General features: G+C 33.9%; 1 protein-coding gene across 6 annotated transcripts in view; it reads right to left on the reverse strand.

Moving 5' to 3' along the window:
* CACNA2D1 (calcium voltage-gated channel auxiliary subunit alpha2delta 1) overlaps positions 1 to 17,550 on the reverse strand; it is a 357,434-nt gene that overhangs the window by 106,426 nt on the left and 233,458 nt on the right. For all 6 annotated transcript variants that reach the window (XM_085569965.1, XM_021543146.3, XM_085569969.1 and 3 more), the window contains exon 7: positions 4,958 to 5,089. In XM_085569965.1, the coding sequence (XP_085426091.1) occupies positions 4,958 to 5,089 (132 nt within the window). The remainder of the gene's footprint in view (positions 1 to 4,957; positions 5,090 to 17,550) is intronic.

The following is a 17,550-nucleotide window of genomic DNA, read 5'->3' on the forward strand; positions in this document are numbered from 1 at the left end:
TGTAGAGCTGCAGGTTGGACTCAGCTTTCTCCTCTGTGAAAGACTCCCAACAAAAAGCCTCCACAAAGACAACAGAGAGGTCACAAACCTATGTGGAAGCTTGGGAGACTGGAAGACACACCTTTTGCCAGAAATATCATACTGTGAACACAAGCTTTCAGATGAACTTCCCATAGGCCCTTGTTAAATCTCAGGTAGAATTGGGAAGATTTGGAACTGTTTGGGACAGGATAGTATTTCTTTCTCAGTTTTATTTTAGTTATGAATTGACTCAACTTTTTGGACCTTGACCAAGAGTGGCACATTCCCACCCTCAGGCCTCTGGTCACTGCAGACCAAATACTGCCCCACTGAGCCCAGGTTCAGCATTTCCTCATAAAAGATGCTGAATCTGCTCATGCATCATCATGCCACAATCATGAATATTTGTAACTCACTAGCTGAAATCTGCAACTATCAATACTATCAGTCTCCCCATCAGTAGTACTCTTTCTAGTATAACCCTTGGGAAAATTATTATTTAGTGTACTTCCCTGAGAGAGCTGAGTCAGTACTGCTGATCAAACAGTTTTTTCACTAAACATTCATCTAAATCAGGACTGTGTTTTCATTTCAGTAATCTTATGCAACCAATTTTTCTTAAGTAGATTTATTACTGTAACTAGAAAGCCTCCTGTATCACATTTAACTACAAATAAATGTCTGTTGTCTGCAGTCCGGAAAAAAACAAAACAAAACAAAAAAAAAAAAAAAAAAAAAAACCCCAAAGAAATCCAACCAACCAACCAACCAAAATAAAGCCCCAAAAAGACCCAACAAAATGAACAGAGAGATGGTATCTGGTAAAAGGCACATAAATACAAAGTTGGTTATAATGTTTGTTTAATTAGTAGTTGGTACACTGAAAATAATATGCCTCCCATTGCAGTATTTTAATGAGACATTGATTAACAATTACAGTCCTAATTATGTCTATAATTAAAAAGAATTTCGTGATTAAAAGAGGAACTGGTTACTTTATAGCTACACTTCCAAGTAGTCCACAAAAAACATTATATCAAATTGCTCTTTTAGATAGCTGCTTTCTAAAACCTAGCATTCAAATTACTTGGATAGATGCCTCACAAAATGTAAGTAACTTAATATCTGTCAAATCATATTAAACTACTTTAATTAAATTAATTTATTTTTGAGCAACAGATTTGTCCAGTGCTCTGTGGTTCATTATAAATTAAATCTGAAACCTGATCTATATTAAAATACCTTTCTGTCTACACAGCACCAACAAAACCCTACATGTGCAAGCCTACAGGCAATGGATATTTATAAAAAGACAGAAAAAAGTTTCAATTGGTTTGGAATGATTTGTTAATTTCAATGATCTTGATAAACCACTGCCAGATTACTGCTTTTATTTTGAATCAAAAACTACTGAAACCCTCTGTCTGGACTAGAATTACTCACGTGACATCTTAAAATGACATCTTAAAAGCCAATACAGGCAGGCTTCAGGAATTAGACTTATAAAGTTAAATAATTATGCAGGTATATGTACTTCTACTACTACTAAGGAGAAAGTGATTCAGCATTTAGAATAGTTTGTGCACTCTTGCCCTATCACAGATAATCTGAATTTTGAACTTAGTGGCTCCCAGTTTTACCTAAGAAACTTCTCTGGGTTTTTTTTTTACTGTTTTCATAATACTGAATTTCATAATACTTTCATGAAAGAGTCCCACAAAATACATTTCAACTTCCTTTCACAGCACTTTTGAAAGCTGGCTCTTACTCTTGAGTTATACACTGGAAAACTGTATGCTTGCAGGAAAAAGGCTGGAAATTTCTGGTATTTTAAAATAATATTAAATTAATTTAAATATTAAGTTATCTAAAATTATTAAAGTTATCATATCTTTATTTTTTAATTTCAATGACATGACAAATTTTTGAGTCAGTCTGTTCACTTGTTATAACAATTTGACATATTTTAATTATAGTTAAGAATCATTAAATGTAAAAAAATCCCATAAAATATCCAAATTTTGTGCAACTGTTTAATCTATGTTAAACTGGCCTCTCTGCCCTTGAGGGAGTTGACAGTTCCTCCCAGTTTAGTGTCTCTGGAAAACTTACTTGGTATTCCTTTGAGTCCAGTTGTTTAAATATTCCCTAACTCAACCCTCCTCTACTGGGAACAAGGTGTCTTTATTTCAGAATTTCCTTTTGATTGGAGAGGCCTGTGATTACTGAGGGCTGGTCTTACAGTGAATGAAAAACTAATTTGTGATTTGTGCCTTTAATCATATGCATGAACATATATTACATCCTTCTTAAAAGTTTTATGCACTTCATATGTTTTTTTTTTTGAGCTCTTATTAAATTGCTGTTTACTTTTGAGTTCTTCAGAGCTCATAGAGGAGCTAATAGAAATCTCAAAATTGATCTTGGCATCTTCACATCAAAATGGATGATTGCCAGTAGAGTAACAGAGCTTAGCATTTCTCTTCAAAAATATGCTGCCATTGAAACTAATGAGAATATTGACTGTAATGTGAGAGGATTAAATGGTTAATGGCTTAAACATTGCTAAAATCATTCAAGATCTCCATCCACACCCACCAAAGCCCATCCCTCCCCAAATATTGTTGCTCAATGGAATTGTGACTGTAGAGGGATTTGGGATAAGATAAAGGTGATACCATGGTCTCATCGCCCCAGGTCTAGGGAGAAGAATGTATCCACAAGTGATAGGGGAATAATGGGGTGCTGGTGGCTCAAACTTTCATATTTTACACATACTTCCTTCTCACCTGCTCATAAAAAGATCCCTTCATGCTGTTGGTTACTATGGTGAAAAGGACAGCCCAAAAGCTTCCTTAGAACAGAAGTGATCTACACTTTGCCTATGACTCAAAGCAATGGGACAATATCAGATAAAAAACATTAATACACAAAAACTCTGTTTGAAAACACTCTTTGTAACTTAGAGGTACTGAACTTTTTTTTTAATATGGGAAGAAAGACTGGGTGAATATGTTCCAGACAATAATAAGCAGACTCCTCTATGCATTTTAATTTTGGGTTTTGATATTTCCAAATTCTTTCACAAATATCACTACTATGGAAAAATTCATCACTTTGAAACAGGCTTACCAAAAGCCAATAAAATGAATCAATGTTTTACAATTTGTAATATAATTTTAAAAATGCAAATGTGAAAAGCATCTACTTCAGCATATGAAACCTGAATTAATTTTCAGAACACCTGCTGTATCAGCAAACTGAGAAGGAGTTTACAACAAGAGAGGGATGTAGAACCTTGCATGAAGATCTATTATACAAACCTAAAATGTAAAAGGCTTTCCAATTTGAGCTAGAATGGGAAGCAGATGCACTAAACAACATATATAATTTACAGAGTATCAGACTGCTCCACACTGTGGAGGTATGTCCAACATTTAAGAATTGGGTAATTACTTAGGAATTTATGAAGTTATGTTCTGACAGAATTGGACAGCTGTTAAATACTTCGCTATGGAATAAATAGCAGGTGTGAGTACCTGGGCTTTACACTAAATTTAAAATTGTATTTATATGCAGTATATACAAGTAACATTTGCAGCTGCAAAACAGAGAAAAGCTTCTCCCATTTTATGCAGGTGTTCTAAGGAAGAATGCCTGAGATTTAGGGGCTCCTATGTTGTGTTGGTGAGCAGTTCGAGTAGACATGTTAGCAAGATCTAAGAATCAATTTTTAAATATATGGGATTAATTTTGAAGTGAAATATTATTTCCTAGAGATTGTCAGTGAGATATATTTAGGAAACATTTTTTTCAGTACTAGAAAAACATCAAATGTTAAGCCATGACAAATGCTGACCCCACACATGATGATAGATCGCAAAGCATTGGAAGAGTTGGAAAACAAAATAAATGTTAAATTAGCATTTTCAGTATTGTTTTCTTTTCGCAACATCTTCCTGTATTTATTTCATGATCACCCAGCATGACAAAACAAACAGAATTCAAGTGCTATGAAATATTCTTCCTGTAAACTAGCCTGAGGCAGTTTTTCTGCCTGTGCTAGCACTTGTGCTAATGATACAATAACAGCTTTAGAATAATCCCCTTTGCCCTCAGAAACACAAACAATCTTGTATAAACAGAAGAGAAAGGTTCTCAAAATTCTTCCTCAGGCAGCTGTAGGCATGAGTCAACATGCTTCACACAGCTGTCATGTGTGTAGTGGACACATTTTTCAGGCATTGATAAGAGCATCACTTAACAACAGAGGCAGCAGTACAGGTCTTGCCGTACAACAAGGATTTCCATTACATAGCAAAAACAAAAATCAAATTCAGGCTACTCATTATCTAAATTCAGTTAAATATACATCTATTTAAATTAGTGTGATCAAGTGATGAGATTCTTTAGTGAAACAGATGCTGGTTAAGTAATCAAGTTGAATTGCCCTTAGATCTAATAGCAAAGATGTACCTGTCAGAAGCTGTGGATTCTGAGAGACATGAACATAGCATGGTGCACTCACATTTTCATTGACATTAAACATGATTATATGTCTACTTTCCAGGTCACTATCTATAAAACTAGACAACTGCAAAAATCTCACTTGCAAATATTTAAGTGATTATTTACACAAGATATAGAAAATAATATAAAAAAATAAAATTAAACTCTTCTGCTTTTCAAAGGACAGGATCTTCAGTTCTTCTTACTTAAAAAGTACTGATTACATATTTCACTCCCAGCTCCTTTCCCCTCATGTTAGCTTTATACCAGAATAATTTCACAATCCTTGAGTGTGTAATTCTGATGTAAAGAAACAGTGCCTATGTAATAAAGCAAGTTTTAGTACCATTTCACTGCTCATAGATAATTCAGAATATTTTCAATGCAATACATGGCACAGGACAGTTGTCTAGGACAGTTGAGTTACCTGGGTAATACCTTGCGAGGCCAGTGGCACTGCCAAAAACCTGCCATAATAAAGTGGGGTCCTCTTCCCTGTTGCGCTTGAACACATCATCCAGCGCTGCAGTCCAGTTGAGCTCATTTAACACGATCGTAGCTGTCAAAGACAACACAAATCTCTTATTAGAAATCACATCCTAACATGGGGAGCAGCAGCTACAGAAAGCAAGGTGGAATATTGAGAAAGCAATAAGATTTAATTTAACTAATCCAGAAATTAAATTTTAAGAAACACACTTTTTTCTTTGGACATTTTCTTTAAATTCCTGACACTCTCTTCTTCTGGTTACATTATTTCAATGCCATGACCCTTGGTTTATTTGCACAGACAATATCTTCTAAAAATACTTATTTTCTGAGATGTCACTCTAATTGTACTTCCCAACCACAAAGAAGACTGTTTACAGAAAAATAAATGCTGGCTAATTACAGTGTACTGCAGTAAGAATGAGTAGAATGACATCAACAAAAGTAGGTATAATATAAACATAACAAAGATGTCCCTTTCAAAATGGACATGAACAGCAGTGCTCATTAGCACACACTAAAAAGCACACACTTAATGTTCATAGATCTGGTCTTTGACAGCAAGGACAGCAAAGTGAATGTTAACATTTATTAGTTGAGTCAATCAAATTAAAATACAATAAAATTCACATTTCAACTAAACACTACAGTTAGACAGGCACTTACATGCATAAAGTTCGACTGTACCAATACTTGTTTTAATCAATCAAATATTTTATATAATGAAAACAATATGGAATATTTTAACATGTTCTATACCTTCTTGAGAAAGACCTATATTGGGAAACTTTAAAATTGAACATTAAATGATCAACATCACTACACTAAAGAATCAATAGACCAGACTCAGTAATCAATGAAATTGTACTGTGAAACAAAATACCTTATGATAATCATGCTTTTCACTTCAACGAGCCATAAGTATTTCATTCATTCTCCCCCTTCCCGCCTCCCCAATTTTAGACAATTTCAAATGCATAGTTATTTTTGAAAAGCAAGGGCTTTTTGATGGTTTAGTCACTAATTCTTTCTTTTGTGCTGCATACTGGGATTGTAAGCTATATTTCTTAAATTGAAGCACCTAGATCAGCAAGCCAAGAGTGGAAAGCAACCTAGAGGAAAAAAAACCTTTGAAAACAGCTAAAGATATAGGTATAAATCTAATGAAAACTGCCACTTGCCATAGAGATCCTGCTTACGTTATGTTATTACATACACAGGAAAGAAAATTCATCTTCTCTTGCAAATGGGCAAGTCAAGCTGAAATAAAAACAATTCATATTGAAGGGACCTAAGTGGCATTACAGAGCAAAATTTGATATGTAGGTCCACATTCTAGCCCCCTGCCACAATGAAAAAAAAAAGATAAAAATAAGGATGGATTGAAAGTTAACAGTTTACAGCCCATTTCCAAAGTAAGGCTCCTAAAAGGTACTAGAGAAATGGGATCACAACATTAAATTTTACAAGCTTGCTTTTAAAGGTTAAGGAGAAAATTGCTACACCATGTATTTTGCAGAAAGGTTTATCTGTTTTTTTTAGAGAAGTTTTAAGATATTACTCTCTCAAGAGATAGCTTTCTGAAGAAGTATCAAATTAAATTCCCAACTCTTGAGATTTCCTGTAAGCAATACGCTCGTATTATATACCTCTCTTTTGTCAAGTAAGTAATTATAAATAAATATATGTTTATGCAAAGAAGAAAAATTCCCTGAGACACCATTAGATGTTAATTATAATTTTTAAATGGTTACTATTCAGTTATGTCTTAGATCCCTTTTAACCCACTGTGCAATTAAAGATTATGTATGGACTCTCTAAACTTGAGTTTGTGTTAGATCTTTCTTCTGCAGTGGCTCCATTAAGTCATTAGAAGCTCTGTCACTTAGGTAGACAAAATATTTTCAGCTTGATTTTATTTCTTTTCATGTTCCTATTTCCTGTTTGGAGGGACAGGTACCAATCCCTTTACTCTTGTGACCAGTGAGGGGACTTGGGAAGAAAACGGGGAACTGTGTCGGGGCGATTTAGGTTGGGTATCAGGGAAAGGTTCTTCATCCAGAGGGTGGCTGAGCACTGGAACAGGCTCTCCAGGATGTGATTACAGCACCAAGCCTGACAGAGTTCAGGAAGCAGCTGGACAATGCTCTAGAGGCACACAGGTCTGCAGCCAGGAGCTGGACTTAATGATCCTGATGGGTCCCTTCCCACTTACCATATTTTATTATTCTGTGATGGTAATATAACCCAAAAATGTATTGCAAAGAGTTACATCTGTATGTTCACACCTCTGCACAGTCATATACATGCAAATATATATCTCAAATAAACATACACCAAAAAAAAGGAGACGGTCTACAGATAGTAAAATAACTAAATACTGAAGTACCAAATCTAAAAACTAGAATTGATAATTTTAGCACTTTATTAGGCTTGTTGAGATTAGGCTATAAAGTAAGAGATAAGGATTACTAGATCTTGTGTGTAATATTTGTAGGGAAGGGATGTTTTACAGCAAGATTTAAGAGTTTTATGGTATTATTTATGTCCCACATTCCCCTTCTTCCTCCTCCTCTATAACCTTCTCCTGGAGACAAACACAACAGCCTAAAAAAATACAAGAATCTACAGCAAGGGGAAAAAAACAAAACCCTCAAATGGCCCAAGACATGAAGCTGGAATTAAAAAAATAAATAATGTGGAATTCAAGAAAAGCAAAAAGAAAAGAGCATCTTAACAGAAAGAAACTGTAATAAATCTGGGAAAAAGCTACTAACAGTTTGCAATATATTCCCATTCTTCAATATTGCAGATATTCCTGCACCCCAGAAATTCACTTTTAAGTGCAAGTCTCATTTCTGTAATAAACCATAACGCATGACAAGCTTAACATATATCACCTTCTTCTAAATTAACTTTCTCATTATGACAAAAAAAATTGTGCTTTGAACAGAAACATAGTTTATTTGGTGGGACTGATGCTCAAATAAATGATTATATGATCATTAAAATAATCATTCCTGGAGCAGTTTGCTATTTTTGTTTTTTGGTTGGCTTGTTGGTTGGGTTTTTTCATTCTATCTAAAAGTATACTTGATATATGAATGCTTCCATATCTGTGTTAATGAATCCAGTAGTCAGTAAATGAGGAAAAGGGTGCTGGGAATTTTAGTTTGAATAGTTTATTTTCCTAAGTGTTTTTCCACAGCTTCTATTAACATTTTCCTTCTGCTAAAGCATACACCTTGGACTTAAAAAAAACCAAGCTGTAAATCAAGTCCTGTTTTATTTTTTTGGGATGCAATATCACTGGTAATAGGCAACTTCAAACCAATACCTCCGAGTTCTGGTTTAAAGCCTACAGCAATGGATTTGAAACTCTCCAAAGAAAAGCAAGCAAACCCAGTCCTAATCAGTAAAAAACTATTCTCCAAATGGTCCCTTATAAAATATTCTGATTCTGAATTAGCACAGAAAAATCAAAGCTGTGATACTTTCACTAGCTCATAATAAAGAACATAGCACCTGTCAGAATACTGTAATATGATAGATAGTTTATATTAACCTTATTTATGTAGTGAAAATTAATTTTCTGTTTGATAAAAGAAAAGCATTTTACTAAAATGTTTAGAGGTGCTACAGGCACAATTCTGTATATCTACTTGTCTTTCTTTGAGTTAACTTACATACAGGAAAGTGCTTTTGACTGATAATTGGCAGAAAATTTAGTTGGAAAAAACTCTCCAATAAGCTTATTTTCAATTATTCTAAAAGAAGTGTTTGAAGATTACTACTTCACAGTACATCAGCTGCTACCTTTCACATGATACAAGATGAAAAAATAAAATCCATCATCACACAATATGAAAGATCATTCTTTGTGGCTAATTTCACTGAACTCAATCCATCTTTTCATTTTTTCCTTCTCCTTTATGATATGAAGTTTAGGAGTCTTGACAAGGAATGGATTCAATTTTCCCCTACAAATGCAATCAATAAGAAATAGGGAGCACTGCTGTACCTTCTTTAAAAGAACTGGAATACACTTCTGATGATTTATTCAGTGTAGAGGCCTTGGCCTGCATGCAAGACAGGGAACAACTTTATTTGAAAAGCTTGAGAGCTATTTCCTATATCTGAAAATATGTGAGCTGCTGTTCCCTGATGTGGCAGCTACACAGACGCTGAGGAGAAGAGAAAGGAGCTCCTTAGCAGTTCATTAATCTTCTTTTAATGTCTGGAATGTATTACCTTTCCATACCGTGCCTTATGAAGTTGACCCATTGATTTATTTAAAGACAACACTGAGTAGTAATTGCTATAGTTTAAATATATATTTTCAAATATTATGGTATTCAAAAGTGGGCAAAGAGGGACAATGCTTTCGTAAGTGCATATTTTTGCATATATGTGTGCAGACACAGATGCTTCCATCAGTAGCCATGCTCATCAGATAATAGAAAAACTCTACTGAAGGTACAAACTAGTTTTCTTTATGACTTGTGTGTTTCACTTTATAAAGATTACATTCCTTCATGTTTATGTTAAATTACACAGAATTTTATTCACTCTCCACTGCACCTGGAAAGTTTCACTTCTGTCTTCACTTACATGGGACCAGGAAGGAATGGACATTTCATTTCAAGCTACTTTTAATTTGGATTTTTGCACTGGCTTATCCATACGTGTGTCTTAATTAGTATATGCATATACATGAATATACACAGAAACACATGCATTTTCTACATAACTCCCAAATATAATTTGAAGAAATGTTCTAGTAGTAACTTGATCTTCAACCCTTTGAATTTAAATGTGTGCTATAAGTGTTCTTCTCTCTCGCAATAACAAAATTGCCAAAGCAAGGAAAAGATTTTCAGTGGCTTCAAAATGAACATTTTCTCCAAGGTAAATCTTCTTTTTAGTGGCATTGGAAACCTGAATTTAGATATTTATGCTTTTTATACAAAACCATAGGAAAGTGTCCAACTTAAAACAGTAATCCAAAAAAAAAATTACAGTTGATTAGAAAACAGGTAAAGGAGAGCAATAGCAAAATTTTTAGAGATAAGGGAACTGGGTAGTATCAACCCTCTCTTTTAGACTCTCCAATTTTATCAGAACAATTATATACAAATGCCAATGCAATGTATCCTTTTCACTCAAAGCAAGGGAGGAAAAGCAAAAATAGCTCTTTGAATTTAACAAGCAACAGTCATTATATAGTGGGATTTCTAACTGGACAGGTCATTATGCAATGCTATTCTAGATCTTGTACATATTACATTTCTTCAAATTTGTTACAACATCTTGCTTTGAAAGAAGCATTTCCATAACACAACATATCGTCATTTACCATTACTGGATAATCAAAACTGTTTGGGTATTTGGGCATTTAATGGTGAATAATTAATAATAATATTTTAATATTTTAAATATTTAAATATTTAAATATTTAATATATGGAGCAATTATTGAATAAAATAATTTCAAGTTCTACAGAGTAGATATTTTACACTCGCAATTAAAAGCATAAATGCTAAAATGTCATGTACTTTTTTTTTTTAAATGACCTTCTCTATGTCTCATTAGATATTTGACATTATGTCCCAGACACTTCTATAAATAATGCCATGAAGAAGTCACTGAAGTCTAGAATACTGTTATGCCTGTGCCAAATCAAGTAAATTAATTGGCAATGCTATATGTTGTCTGCTGCCTGGCTTTGCTGTCATATACTGATAGCCAGAGAAGCACAGTAAATTCTTATTAAACTGAGTAATGCCCAGAAGAAGGAAATGAGAATAAAAATGTCAAGAACAGAAGACAAAATTAAGCTTCTATTAAAATTCAACAAAAAAAGAGTTAATACAATGCAGAGACACGGACCCTTTAGTACACACTCATAATTTTTCCACAAGTTGTTTATCTCTACAGAGCACAAAAGACACCCATACTCTAAACTGCAACCCATTGCTGAAAACAGCATTTGTGCATCTTAGACATTGCTGCCCTGCTTCCTCTTATCTCAAAATATGCCAGGGTGTATTTCAGAATGGCATAATACCCAATGTCAACCACATAGTGCTGTAAGGTTATTTTCTGGGAAGATGGCAAGAAAACAAAATTTGTGAAAGATATTGTTCTTTAAAGTGGTTCTAGAGGACTTTTCAGGTTTTGTAGAGATATGCGTAGTCTAAGAACCTGATAAATATTTATTATTATTTTATTATTATCAAAATAATAATTATAATATTCACTATTAGTTTTACAGATTACTTGAAAGTAGAGTCACTATTTGGAAATAATTCCTTCTTAAAAAAATAACCTCCAAAATAACCCACCAGAAAAAATACAAACAGATGAATATATGTTGTATTTTTATGGGAATATAAGGGATTAATTATCAAAAAAACACACATATTTCATGTATTAACTCTGGTCTTCCTTAATTTGCTCTAATTTTTTGTTAGCATTTCAAAGGATATCCTAGTGGCATTCAAATTAAAGTAACTACAGAGATATGCTTGATCTTTAATGAAGACTTCTCTCTGAAAAAAAATATTAATTAGGTGTTAACAAAACCAAATAAAACCAATCAAAAGACTGTCTGAAAATGCTGTTCTAGAATAATTTATTAAATTCTGTCATCATTCTGCCACAGTACCACCACTTCAATAACTTTCTAATCACTAGAGCACCTTAAAAGATCAGTAAATCCCTAGCAATAGCTGGCTTAAGTGAGAAGGAAAAAGATTAGGAACCTACAAAAATGTAGGTTATATATATATGCAAAAATGCTCTCATATTTCACGCTTTCTGCTTTTTTCAGCTGTTTTGCTGTTTTCCATCATATTTTGTTTTAATTGTAGTCTGGAAACAGTTAATTCAGAATGGGATGCTATCCTGTTTGGTTTTATGTAGATCACCTCTTAAAAAGTTCTTACAGTTTTTCTTACAGCATTCATGACATCCACCAACATTTCTTTCTATCCTCTTCCCAGCCATGGCAAACAGGCACATATCCCCAGCAAAAGCAGAGATGTGACAGTACAATAAATAAAGATTACTCATCATATTGCTTCAGATTCTTTAAGTTTGTTTTGTCCATCATGACAAGGAAATGAACTGCATGTGGAGAAGATGCTGAAAATGGCCACTGAGATAAATCTGTCCTGTGGAAGTAGGCAGAGGTTCAGTGATGCAACCAAAAAATGAGTCAGAAAGCAAGCCAACCCTCAAAAATGGTATGTAAGAGTAAGGATGGCACTGGCACAACAAATGGGTAGAAAGTACTTGAGAATAAATTAGAAAAGGTAGTTAGAATATCTCTTTTAAAGCAGAATGTCCTAAAATGGTCTTTTGCTATGAGATACCAGCAGCCCAGATATTTTAAGATTAAGCTTGATCATTTTATTAAAACAGTGACATGGGCTAGCTAAATTAAGAATTTGATTTGTCAAGCAAAAAGCTGCCCTACTCTGATATGTCACCCTTTGTTACAAATAAAGAAAATGTCTGTTTAGAAGCTTAAATTTAGTAACCACAAAAATGCACTTTTATACAGCATTAGTGGCAGGGCAAGAATTGGAAGGAAAACCATTTATTCATCTCTAATTAATGAATATTAAATGCTTGAAAATAAACTATGGATATCTATAATTACTTCATATATATTTCTAAATAGAGTACATACATATGTATCTCGTCTATACTATAAAATATTAAAATCAATTATTAATAATTTTTGTTTTGTAAAAATTATTTTATTATATATATGGAGAACCAATATTTTAAGAAATATTAAAGTAATACAAAGGAGTTGGTTAATGGCTTCTAATCTAATCTCCATACATATGAAATAATAAGGAATAGCAGGCTGCTTTATTTTATTTAAATATATATTTGGCAACAGAAATCTAAGACACACCAAGTGTGAATGGGAATATAGTGCACAAGCAGAAAACATGAGAAAAATTATGATGAGACAAGGTCTGTTTCATCACCTGAGCTGCTAAAGATGTGACAGCTCCTGCTCCTCATCAGTATTCCCATCAGCTCATGGATAAGTCTTGTGAATTAAAAATAATGAAATTTCCACAAACATTCTTTTTTGCTATTTTTCTTCTTGTTATTGGTCACAGGCTGGTCCAAAGAGAAAGTGGAGTGATATTTTCTGAAATTCAACTACTCCTCTCTCCAACAGATGAAAACTTTTACCATATGCAATTGCATTATGAGTTCTCATAACATAAAAACAGAACAGAAATTGTTATTCTTGGCCCTACCATCATCACAGGTATTGTACCTTGCTTGCTAAGTAAATTTGGTTTGATGTTTTCTCTAGATTATATAGAAGGAGCATGAATAAAACCTCTCTCTTAATGATCATGGGGCTATAGAGTACCAGAAAGTTGAAAGTTTACTGCTTGTATAAACAGTGATGCTTCTTGCTTGGAAGACACTTCTATTTCTTGCTGTAAAGACTTTCCCTGTCCCTTTATAAAAGAAAAAAAACATATAATTTTTTTCTTCTATAGTGTTTACTCTATGCAAAATGATACACAGACTCCCAGTCCTGTTCTGAGATGCCAAGCTGTGTTCCAGTGAACCCTGGCCTCCCTGAAGTTAATGACAAAAATTTTACTGCCTTGGGACCTAATTTCATCCCTCATCTTCAGAACACTGTAACCCTGCAGTGTTCAGCCTCTCTCTCTGTACATAGTATTTTGTCAGTCTGATCCAATAAGCAGATGACAATATTAGGAGTTGGGGCTTGTTGCTTTAGCTGTTTTAAGAAAATTTTTAAAAAATCCTTATAAATCACTTCATAACAATTCAAAAACCTTTGAAATAATAAAAAACTCAAAAAGGATCTTTGAGAACACAGTAAAATTAAGCTTCTTTGTAGTTGTTTTTGTCTGCTTCTATGTCATGGGTACTCTCATGAGTATATATTCATTTGAATTTTCTCTATTCACTGCTTTAATCACTCACTATAAAAGTTCTTTGTTCTACAATGTCCAGACAAAAATAAATTTTAAAAACGTGCTTGCTGAAGGTCTCCTTGCTTTTAATTTAGGTTGTTAATACAAAACCACAGGACGAGGCAGTAAAATTGCAGGAAACTTGAATGGGATGAAGACATCTTATATCTACTTTTCTGTTTAAGAAGAATTTTTATCTTGTTATAAATACCTACTTTAATGGCCTAGATTGTACTAAATTTTAATCACTTTAACTAAGGCACATTTACTCCTGAATGAGTAAATACTGCATAAACAGAGCTTTTAAAATGAGAGAAGCTGCTGAGTTTGAGGTTTCTAGAGGTTTCTGTATAGGTTGTTTCCAATGCTAGGGAACGAACAATTAAGGAAATACAGACACAGCTGGAGCAATGGTTATGGAGTGAAAAAATGCATATGTAAACAATTTAGCTAAAAATATATTATACAAAATCCTGAAGTCATACAGTATTTTAAACAGCTATTTTCAACTGAAGTCAGGGAGTAAGGATACAGAATGCCATATTTCCTAGGATAAAGGAGGAGGATATAAAAGTATGGATCCGGATTTAAAATACAGTGTAGGATTCATATGACATAGTGAAATAAACCAAACTTCAGGCTCATTCCTACAGGCATTTCTTCACATGTTTAACTTTCATATTTGATGAATGAAAGAAGCAAAACTGAATGCCAGCAGCCCGGCACCTGCTAAATCCCACTGTGCTTTGACATTCTGCATCAATTCAGGATGTACTCCAGGGAAATAATGGCCCAGTCTGCTAACAACCCATTGCAGCAATTGTTTCAAAAATGAAGAAGAAATACCTATTTTTTTTTTCATATAACTTTCAGGAAAACAAACAAACAAAAAAACTCCAAAAATGAAAAGAACCAATGAAGCAACAGAACGCTTCTTGTAAGAAACTCATTATTTTGTTTTTCTAACAGCACCCTGGTTTCAGAGGCTTCACCTGTATCAGCCTGAAAGTGCAGGGCAATGGAATCAGCTATGTGCATTGAAAAAGTTGCTGCTGGGATTACAATATGCATATAGAAGATTTGAAGATTTTATTTTCTGCCACATCTGCCCTGTGGTGTAACTAATGTTACAGAATGTGCACTAACAGCAGATGTGGGCCAGGGGCACTGTGAGAGCATCTTCTGCTCAGGCTGCATCTGAGCAATTCCAGCTGCCACTCTCTGAGCAGCTCCGCAGCGTCAGCTGCAGTAACTTGGGCCAAACTCTTTTCTTACAAAGGGCATTTCTGGTCTGAACTACAATCCTACCATAGACAGATCCAGCTCTCATAAAGAATAGTGGTCAAATAAATTAGGTATCTGAGAGTGAACTTGCTTTCCAACGGCAAAGAAATTCACAGTTAACCAGCAACATTTAACTTTATACTCTAGAGTGTTATTCTGTCTCGTGCACACCGTCACATCACAATTTTATTTTTTTGGTAGCACCAGATGTATTTGGAAAGTAGCAATATTTTCTATTAGAACTGCAAGGAGAGGAAACTCAATAAGAGGGGCCTGAGCAAGATAAAAAACAAACAAAATATGTATCTTTATAGACATACAAACAAACTGTAACACATTTAACAACAAACTTCTTATCTGAAAAACAACTACTTCCTTGATACAAATATTCTGTCAGACTAATGGCCAGCTTCCCACCTGTTGCAAGTGGACATATTTTCACTAATGCCACTGCTATGTTATTCCAGTGTATAACATGAAAATGAGATGTAGGGGTTTTTTTTATTTCTGATCTTCTGGCTTCCTATCATTGTCAGAATGTAAAAAAAAACTAACAACAACCAAAAAACAGCCCAACAAAACAACCCCCAAATGATTTATTTTGAAGTCAGGAAATAAAAAATATGACATGTCAAAACCACTTATTTTTATTAAAATATGAAATACATATTTTTTCAGAAACAAACAAAAATTATTGTATTCCTTCAGTTTTCTACAAGAGAGAGACAAAAAACTGGCAAGATACAAATGCTCTGAATAACAATCTCCTACAGGCTTGATTCAGCTTGTAGGAGAAAAGCTGAAGCTGTAACCTAAGACAATCTTTCTTGCAAAATGAGATTTCAGGTGCATGACCTAGTGAGTAATCATCGGGTATCTATCCCTTGTCTCCCTTCTTGACAGCTTATGCCACAGCAAAGCATAAAATACTGTCAAAGACATGCAATTCACACTTTGTGACAATATCCAACAAACTGAAAAAGCAGACAAGTTATCCATCATCTGCTGAGGAGAGCATAGCCCCTAAGGCAAGTCAATGGAGAGACAAATGCTGCAGCTCAGCAATTTGTCACAATTAATTAATTCATTATTAATGTATAATGATTCAATTTTGTTAAGTATGATCTAATCAAATAAGTAGAAATCTTTCATGTCTTCAAGACCTGATGTACTAAGAAGAACATGAGCTGGGGATTGAGGGAAGAACTCTATCAGAAGCAAAACAGAAGTTCTTGCAGAGTTCTGCCAAACCCTTCAATTCCCTACTGCCCTTCCAGTTTTGCAAAAGTAAAAACAATTACTCAACATCCCTCTGCCTCTGACCTCTCTTTCCCTGTTATCCGTGACAGCCAGACCAAATGAAGGACTAGTTTTGAAAACTGAAAGAAAAGTTACTGACTACAAATGGAATAGCTCATGGAAAAGTGGTGCAGGAATGAACCTGGTGCAGAAATGAAGAGATATTCATTAAAAATTAGATGAACAGCTGTGTTCTGTGCAGGTATGTACTGAGATAGCAAAAAAATGAAAATAAATTTTTTGGGAGATCTATAATTGGAAGGAAAAAAATGCAATGTTTTGAGAAAGTTAACATGAGAAAACCAGAAAGTGTTTCATAAAACTACCTAAAATAATTAGCTCTGATTATTCTGAAAGAAAATGGGAAATAAAATAGTAAAATCAACAAAAACTGAGCTACTTGCAGACATACACAAAAAATATTTAAAAAATTATGAATTTTGTACTATTTTACATCATCAATCAAGCAAAGACATATGAATATTTATTTTGAAAGCATAGATACTTTTAAATAATTTGCAGCTAAATACATTTTAATTGTTCAATGTCATCTGGATTATATATGAAATAATTTTTTAAATACATAGTAAAGATATGTGTACATATACATATAACATATGTTTTCAAAATCAGTGAGTAAGCAGTTCAATCTATGGATGAGACAAAAAGACAGTTCTCACCCTGGAGTGGGAAGAAGCTGAGGTAAACAGCTACTTAATTTTGCCTCAGGTTGTGTTCAGCCCTACTCTAGGCTTTCTTTAGTCATTCCAGCAATTTATATTTTGCTCATGATCTTGCTTCATCTGCCTAGAGCTTTCAGTGTTTGCATCTAGCAAGACTGTGCTAAGGATAAAATAATATAAAAATAAAAATTAAAAAAACAAAGCAAACCAAACGAAAATACCCTAAAACATAAAACACCCTAAAACTATAAAACTATTGTCTCTGAAAAAATGCAAAA

The sequence above is a fragment of the Lonchura striata genome, chromosome 1A (assembly GCF_050655825.1).
Source record: "Lonchura striata isolate lonStrDom1 chromosome 1A, ASM5065582v1, whole genome shotgun sequence".
Lineage (NCBI taxonomy): Eukaryota > Metazoa > Chordata > Aves > Passeriformes > Estrildidae > Lonchura > Lonchura striata.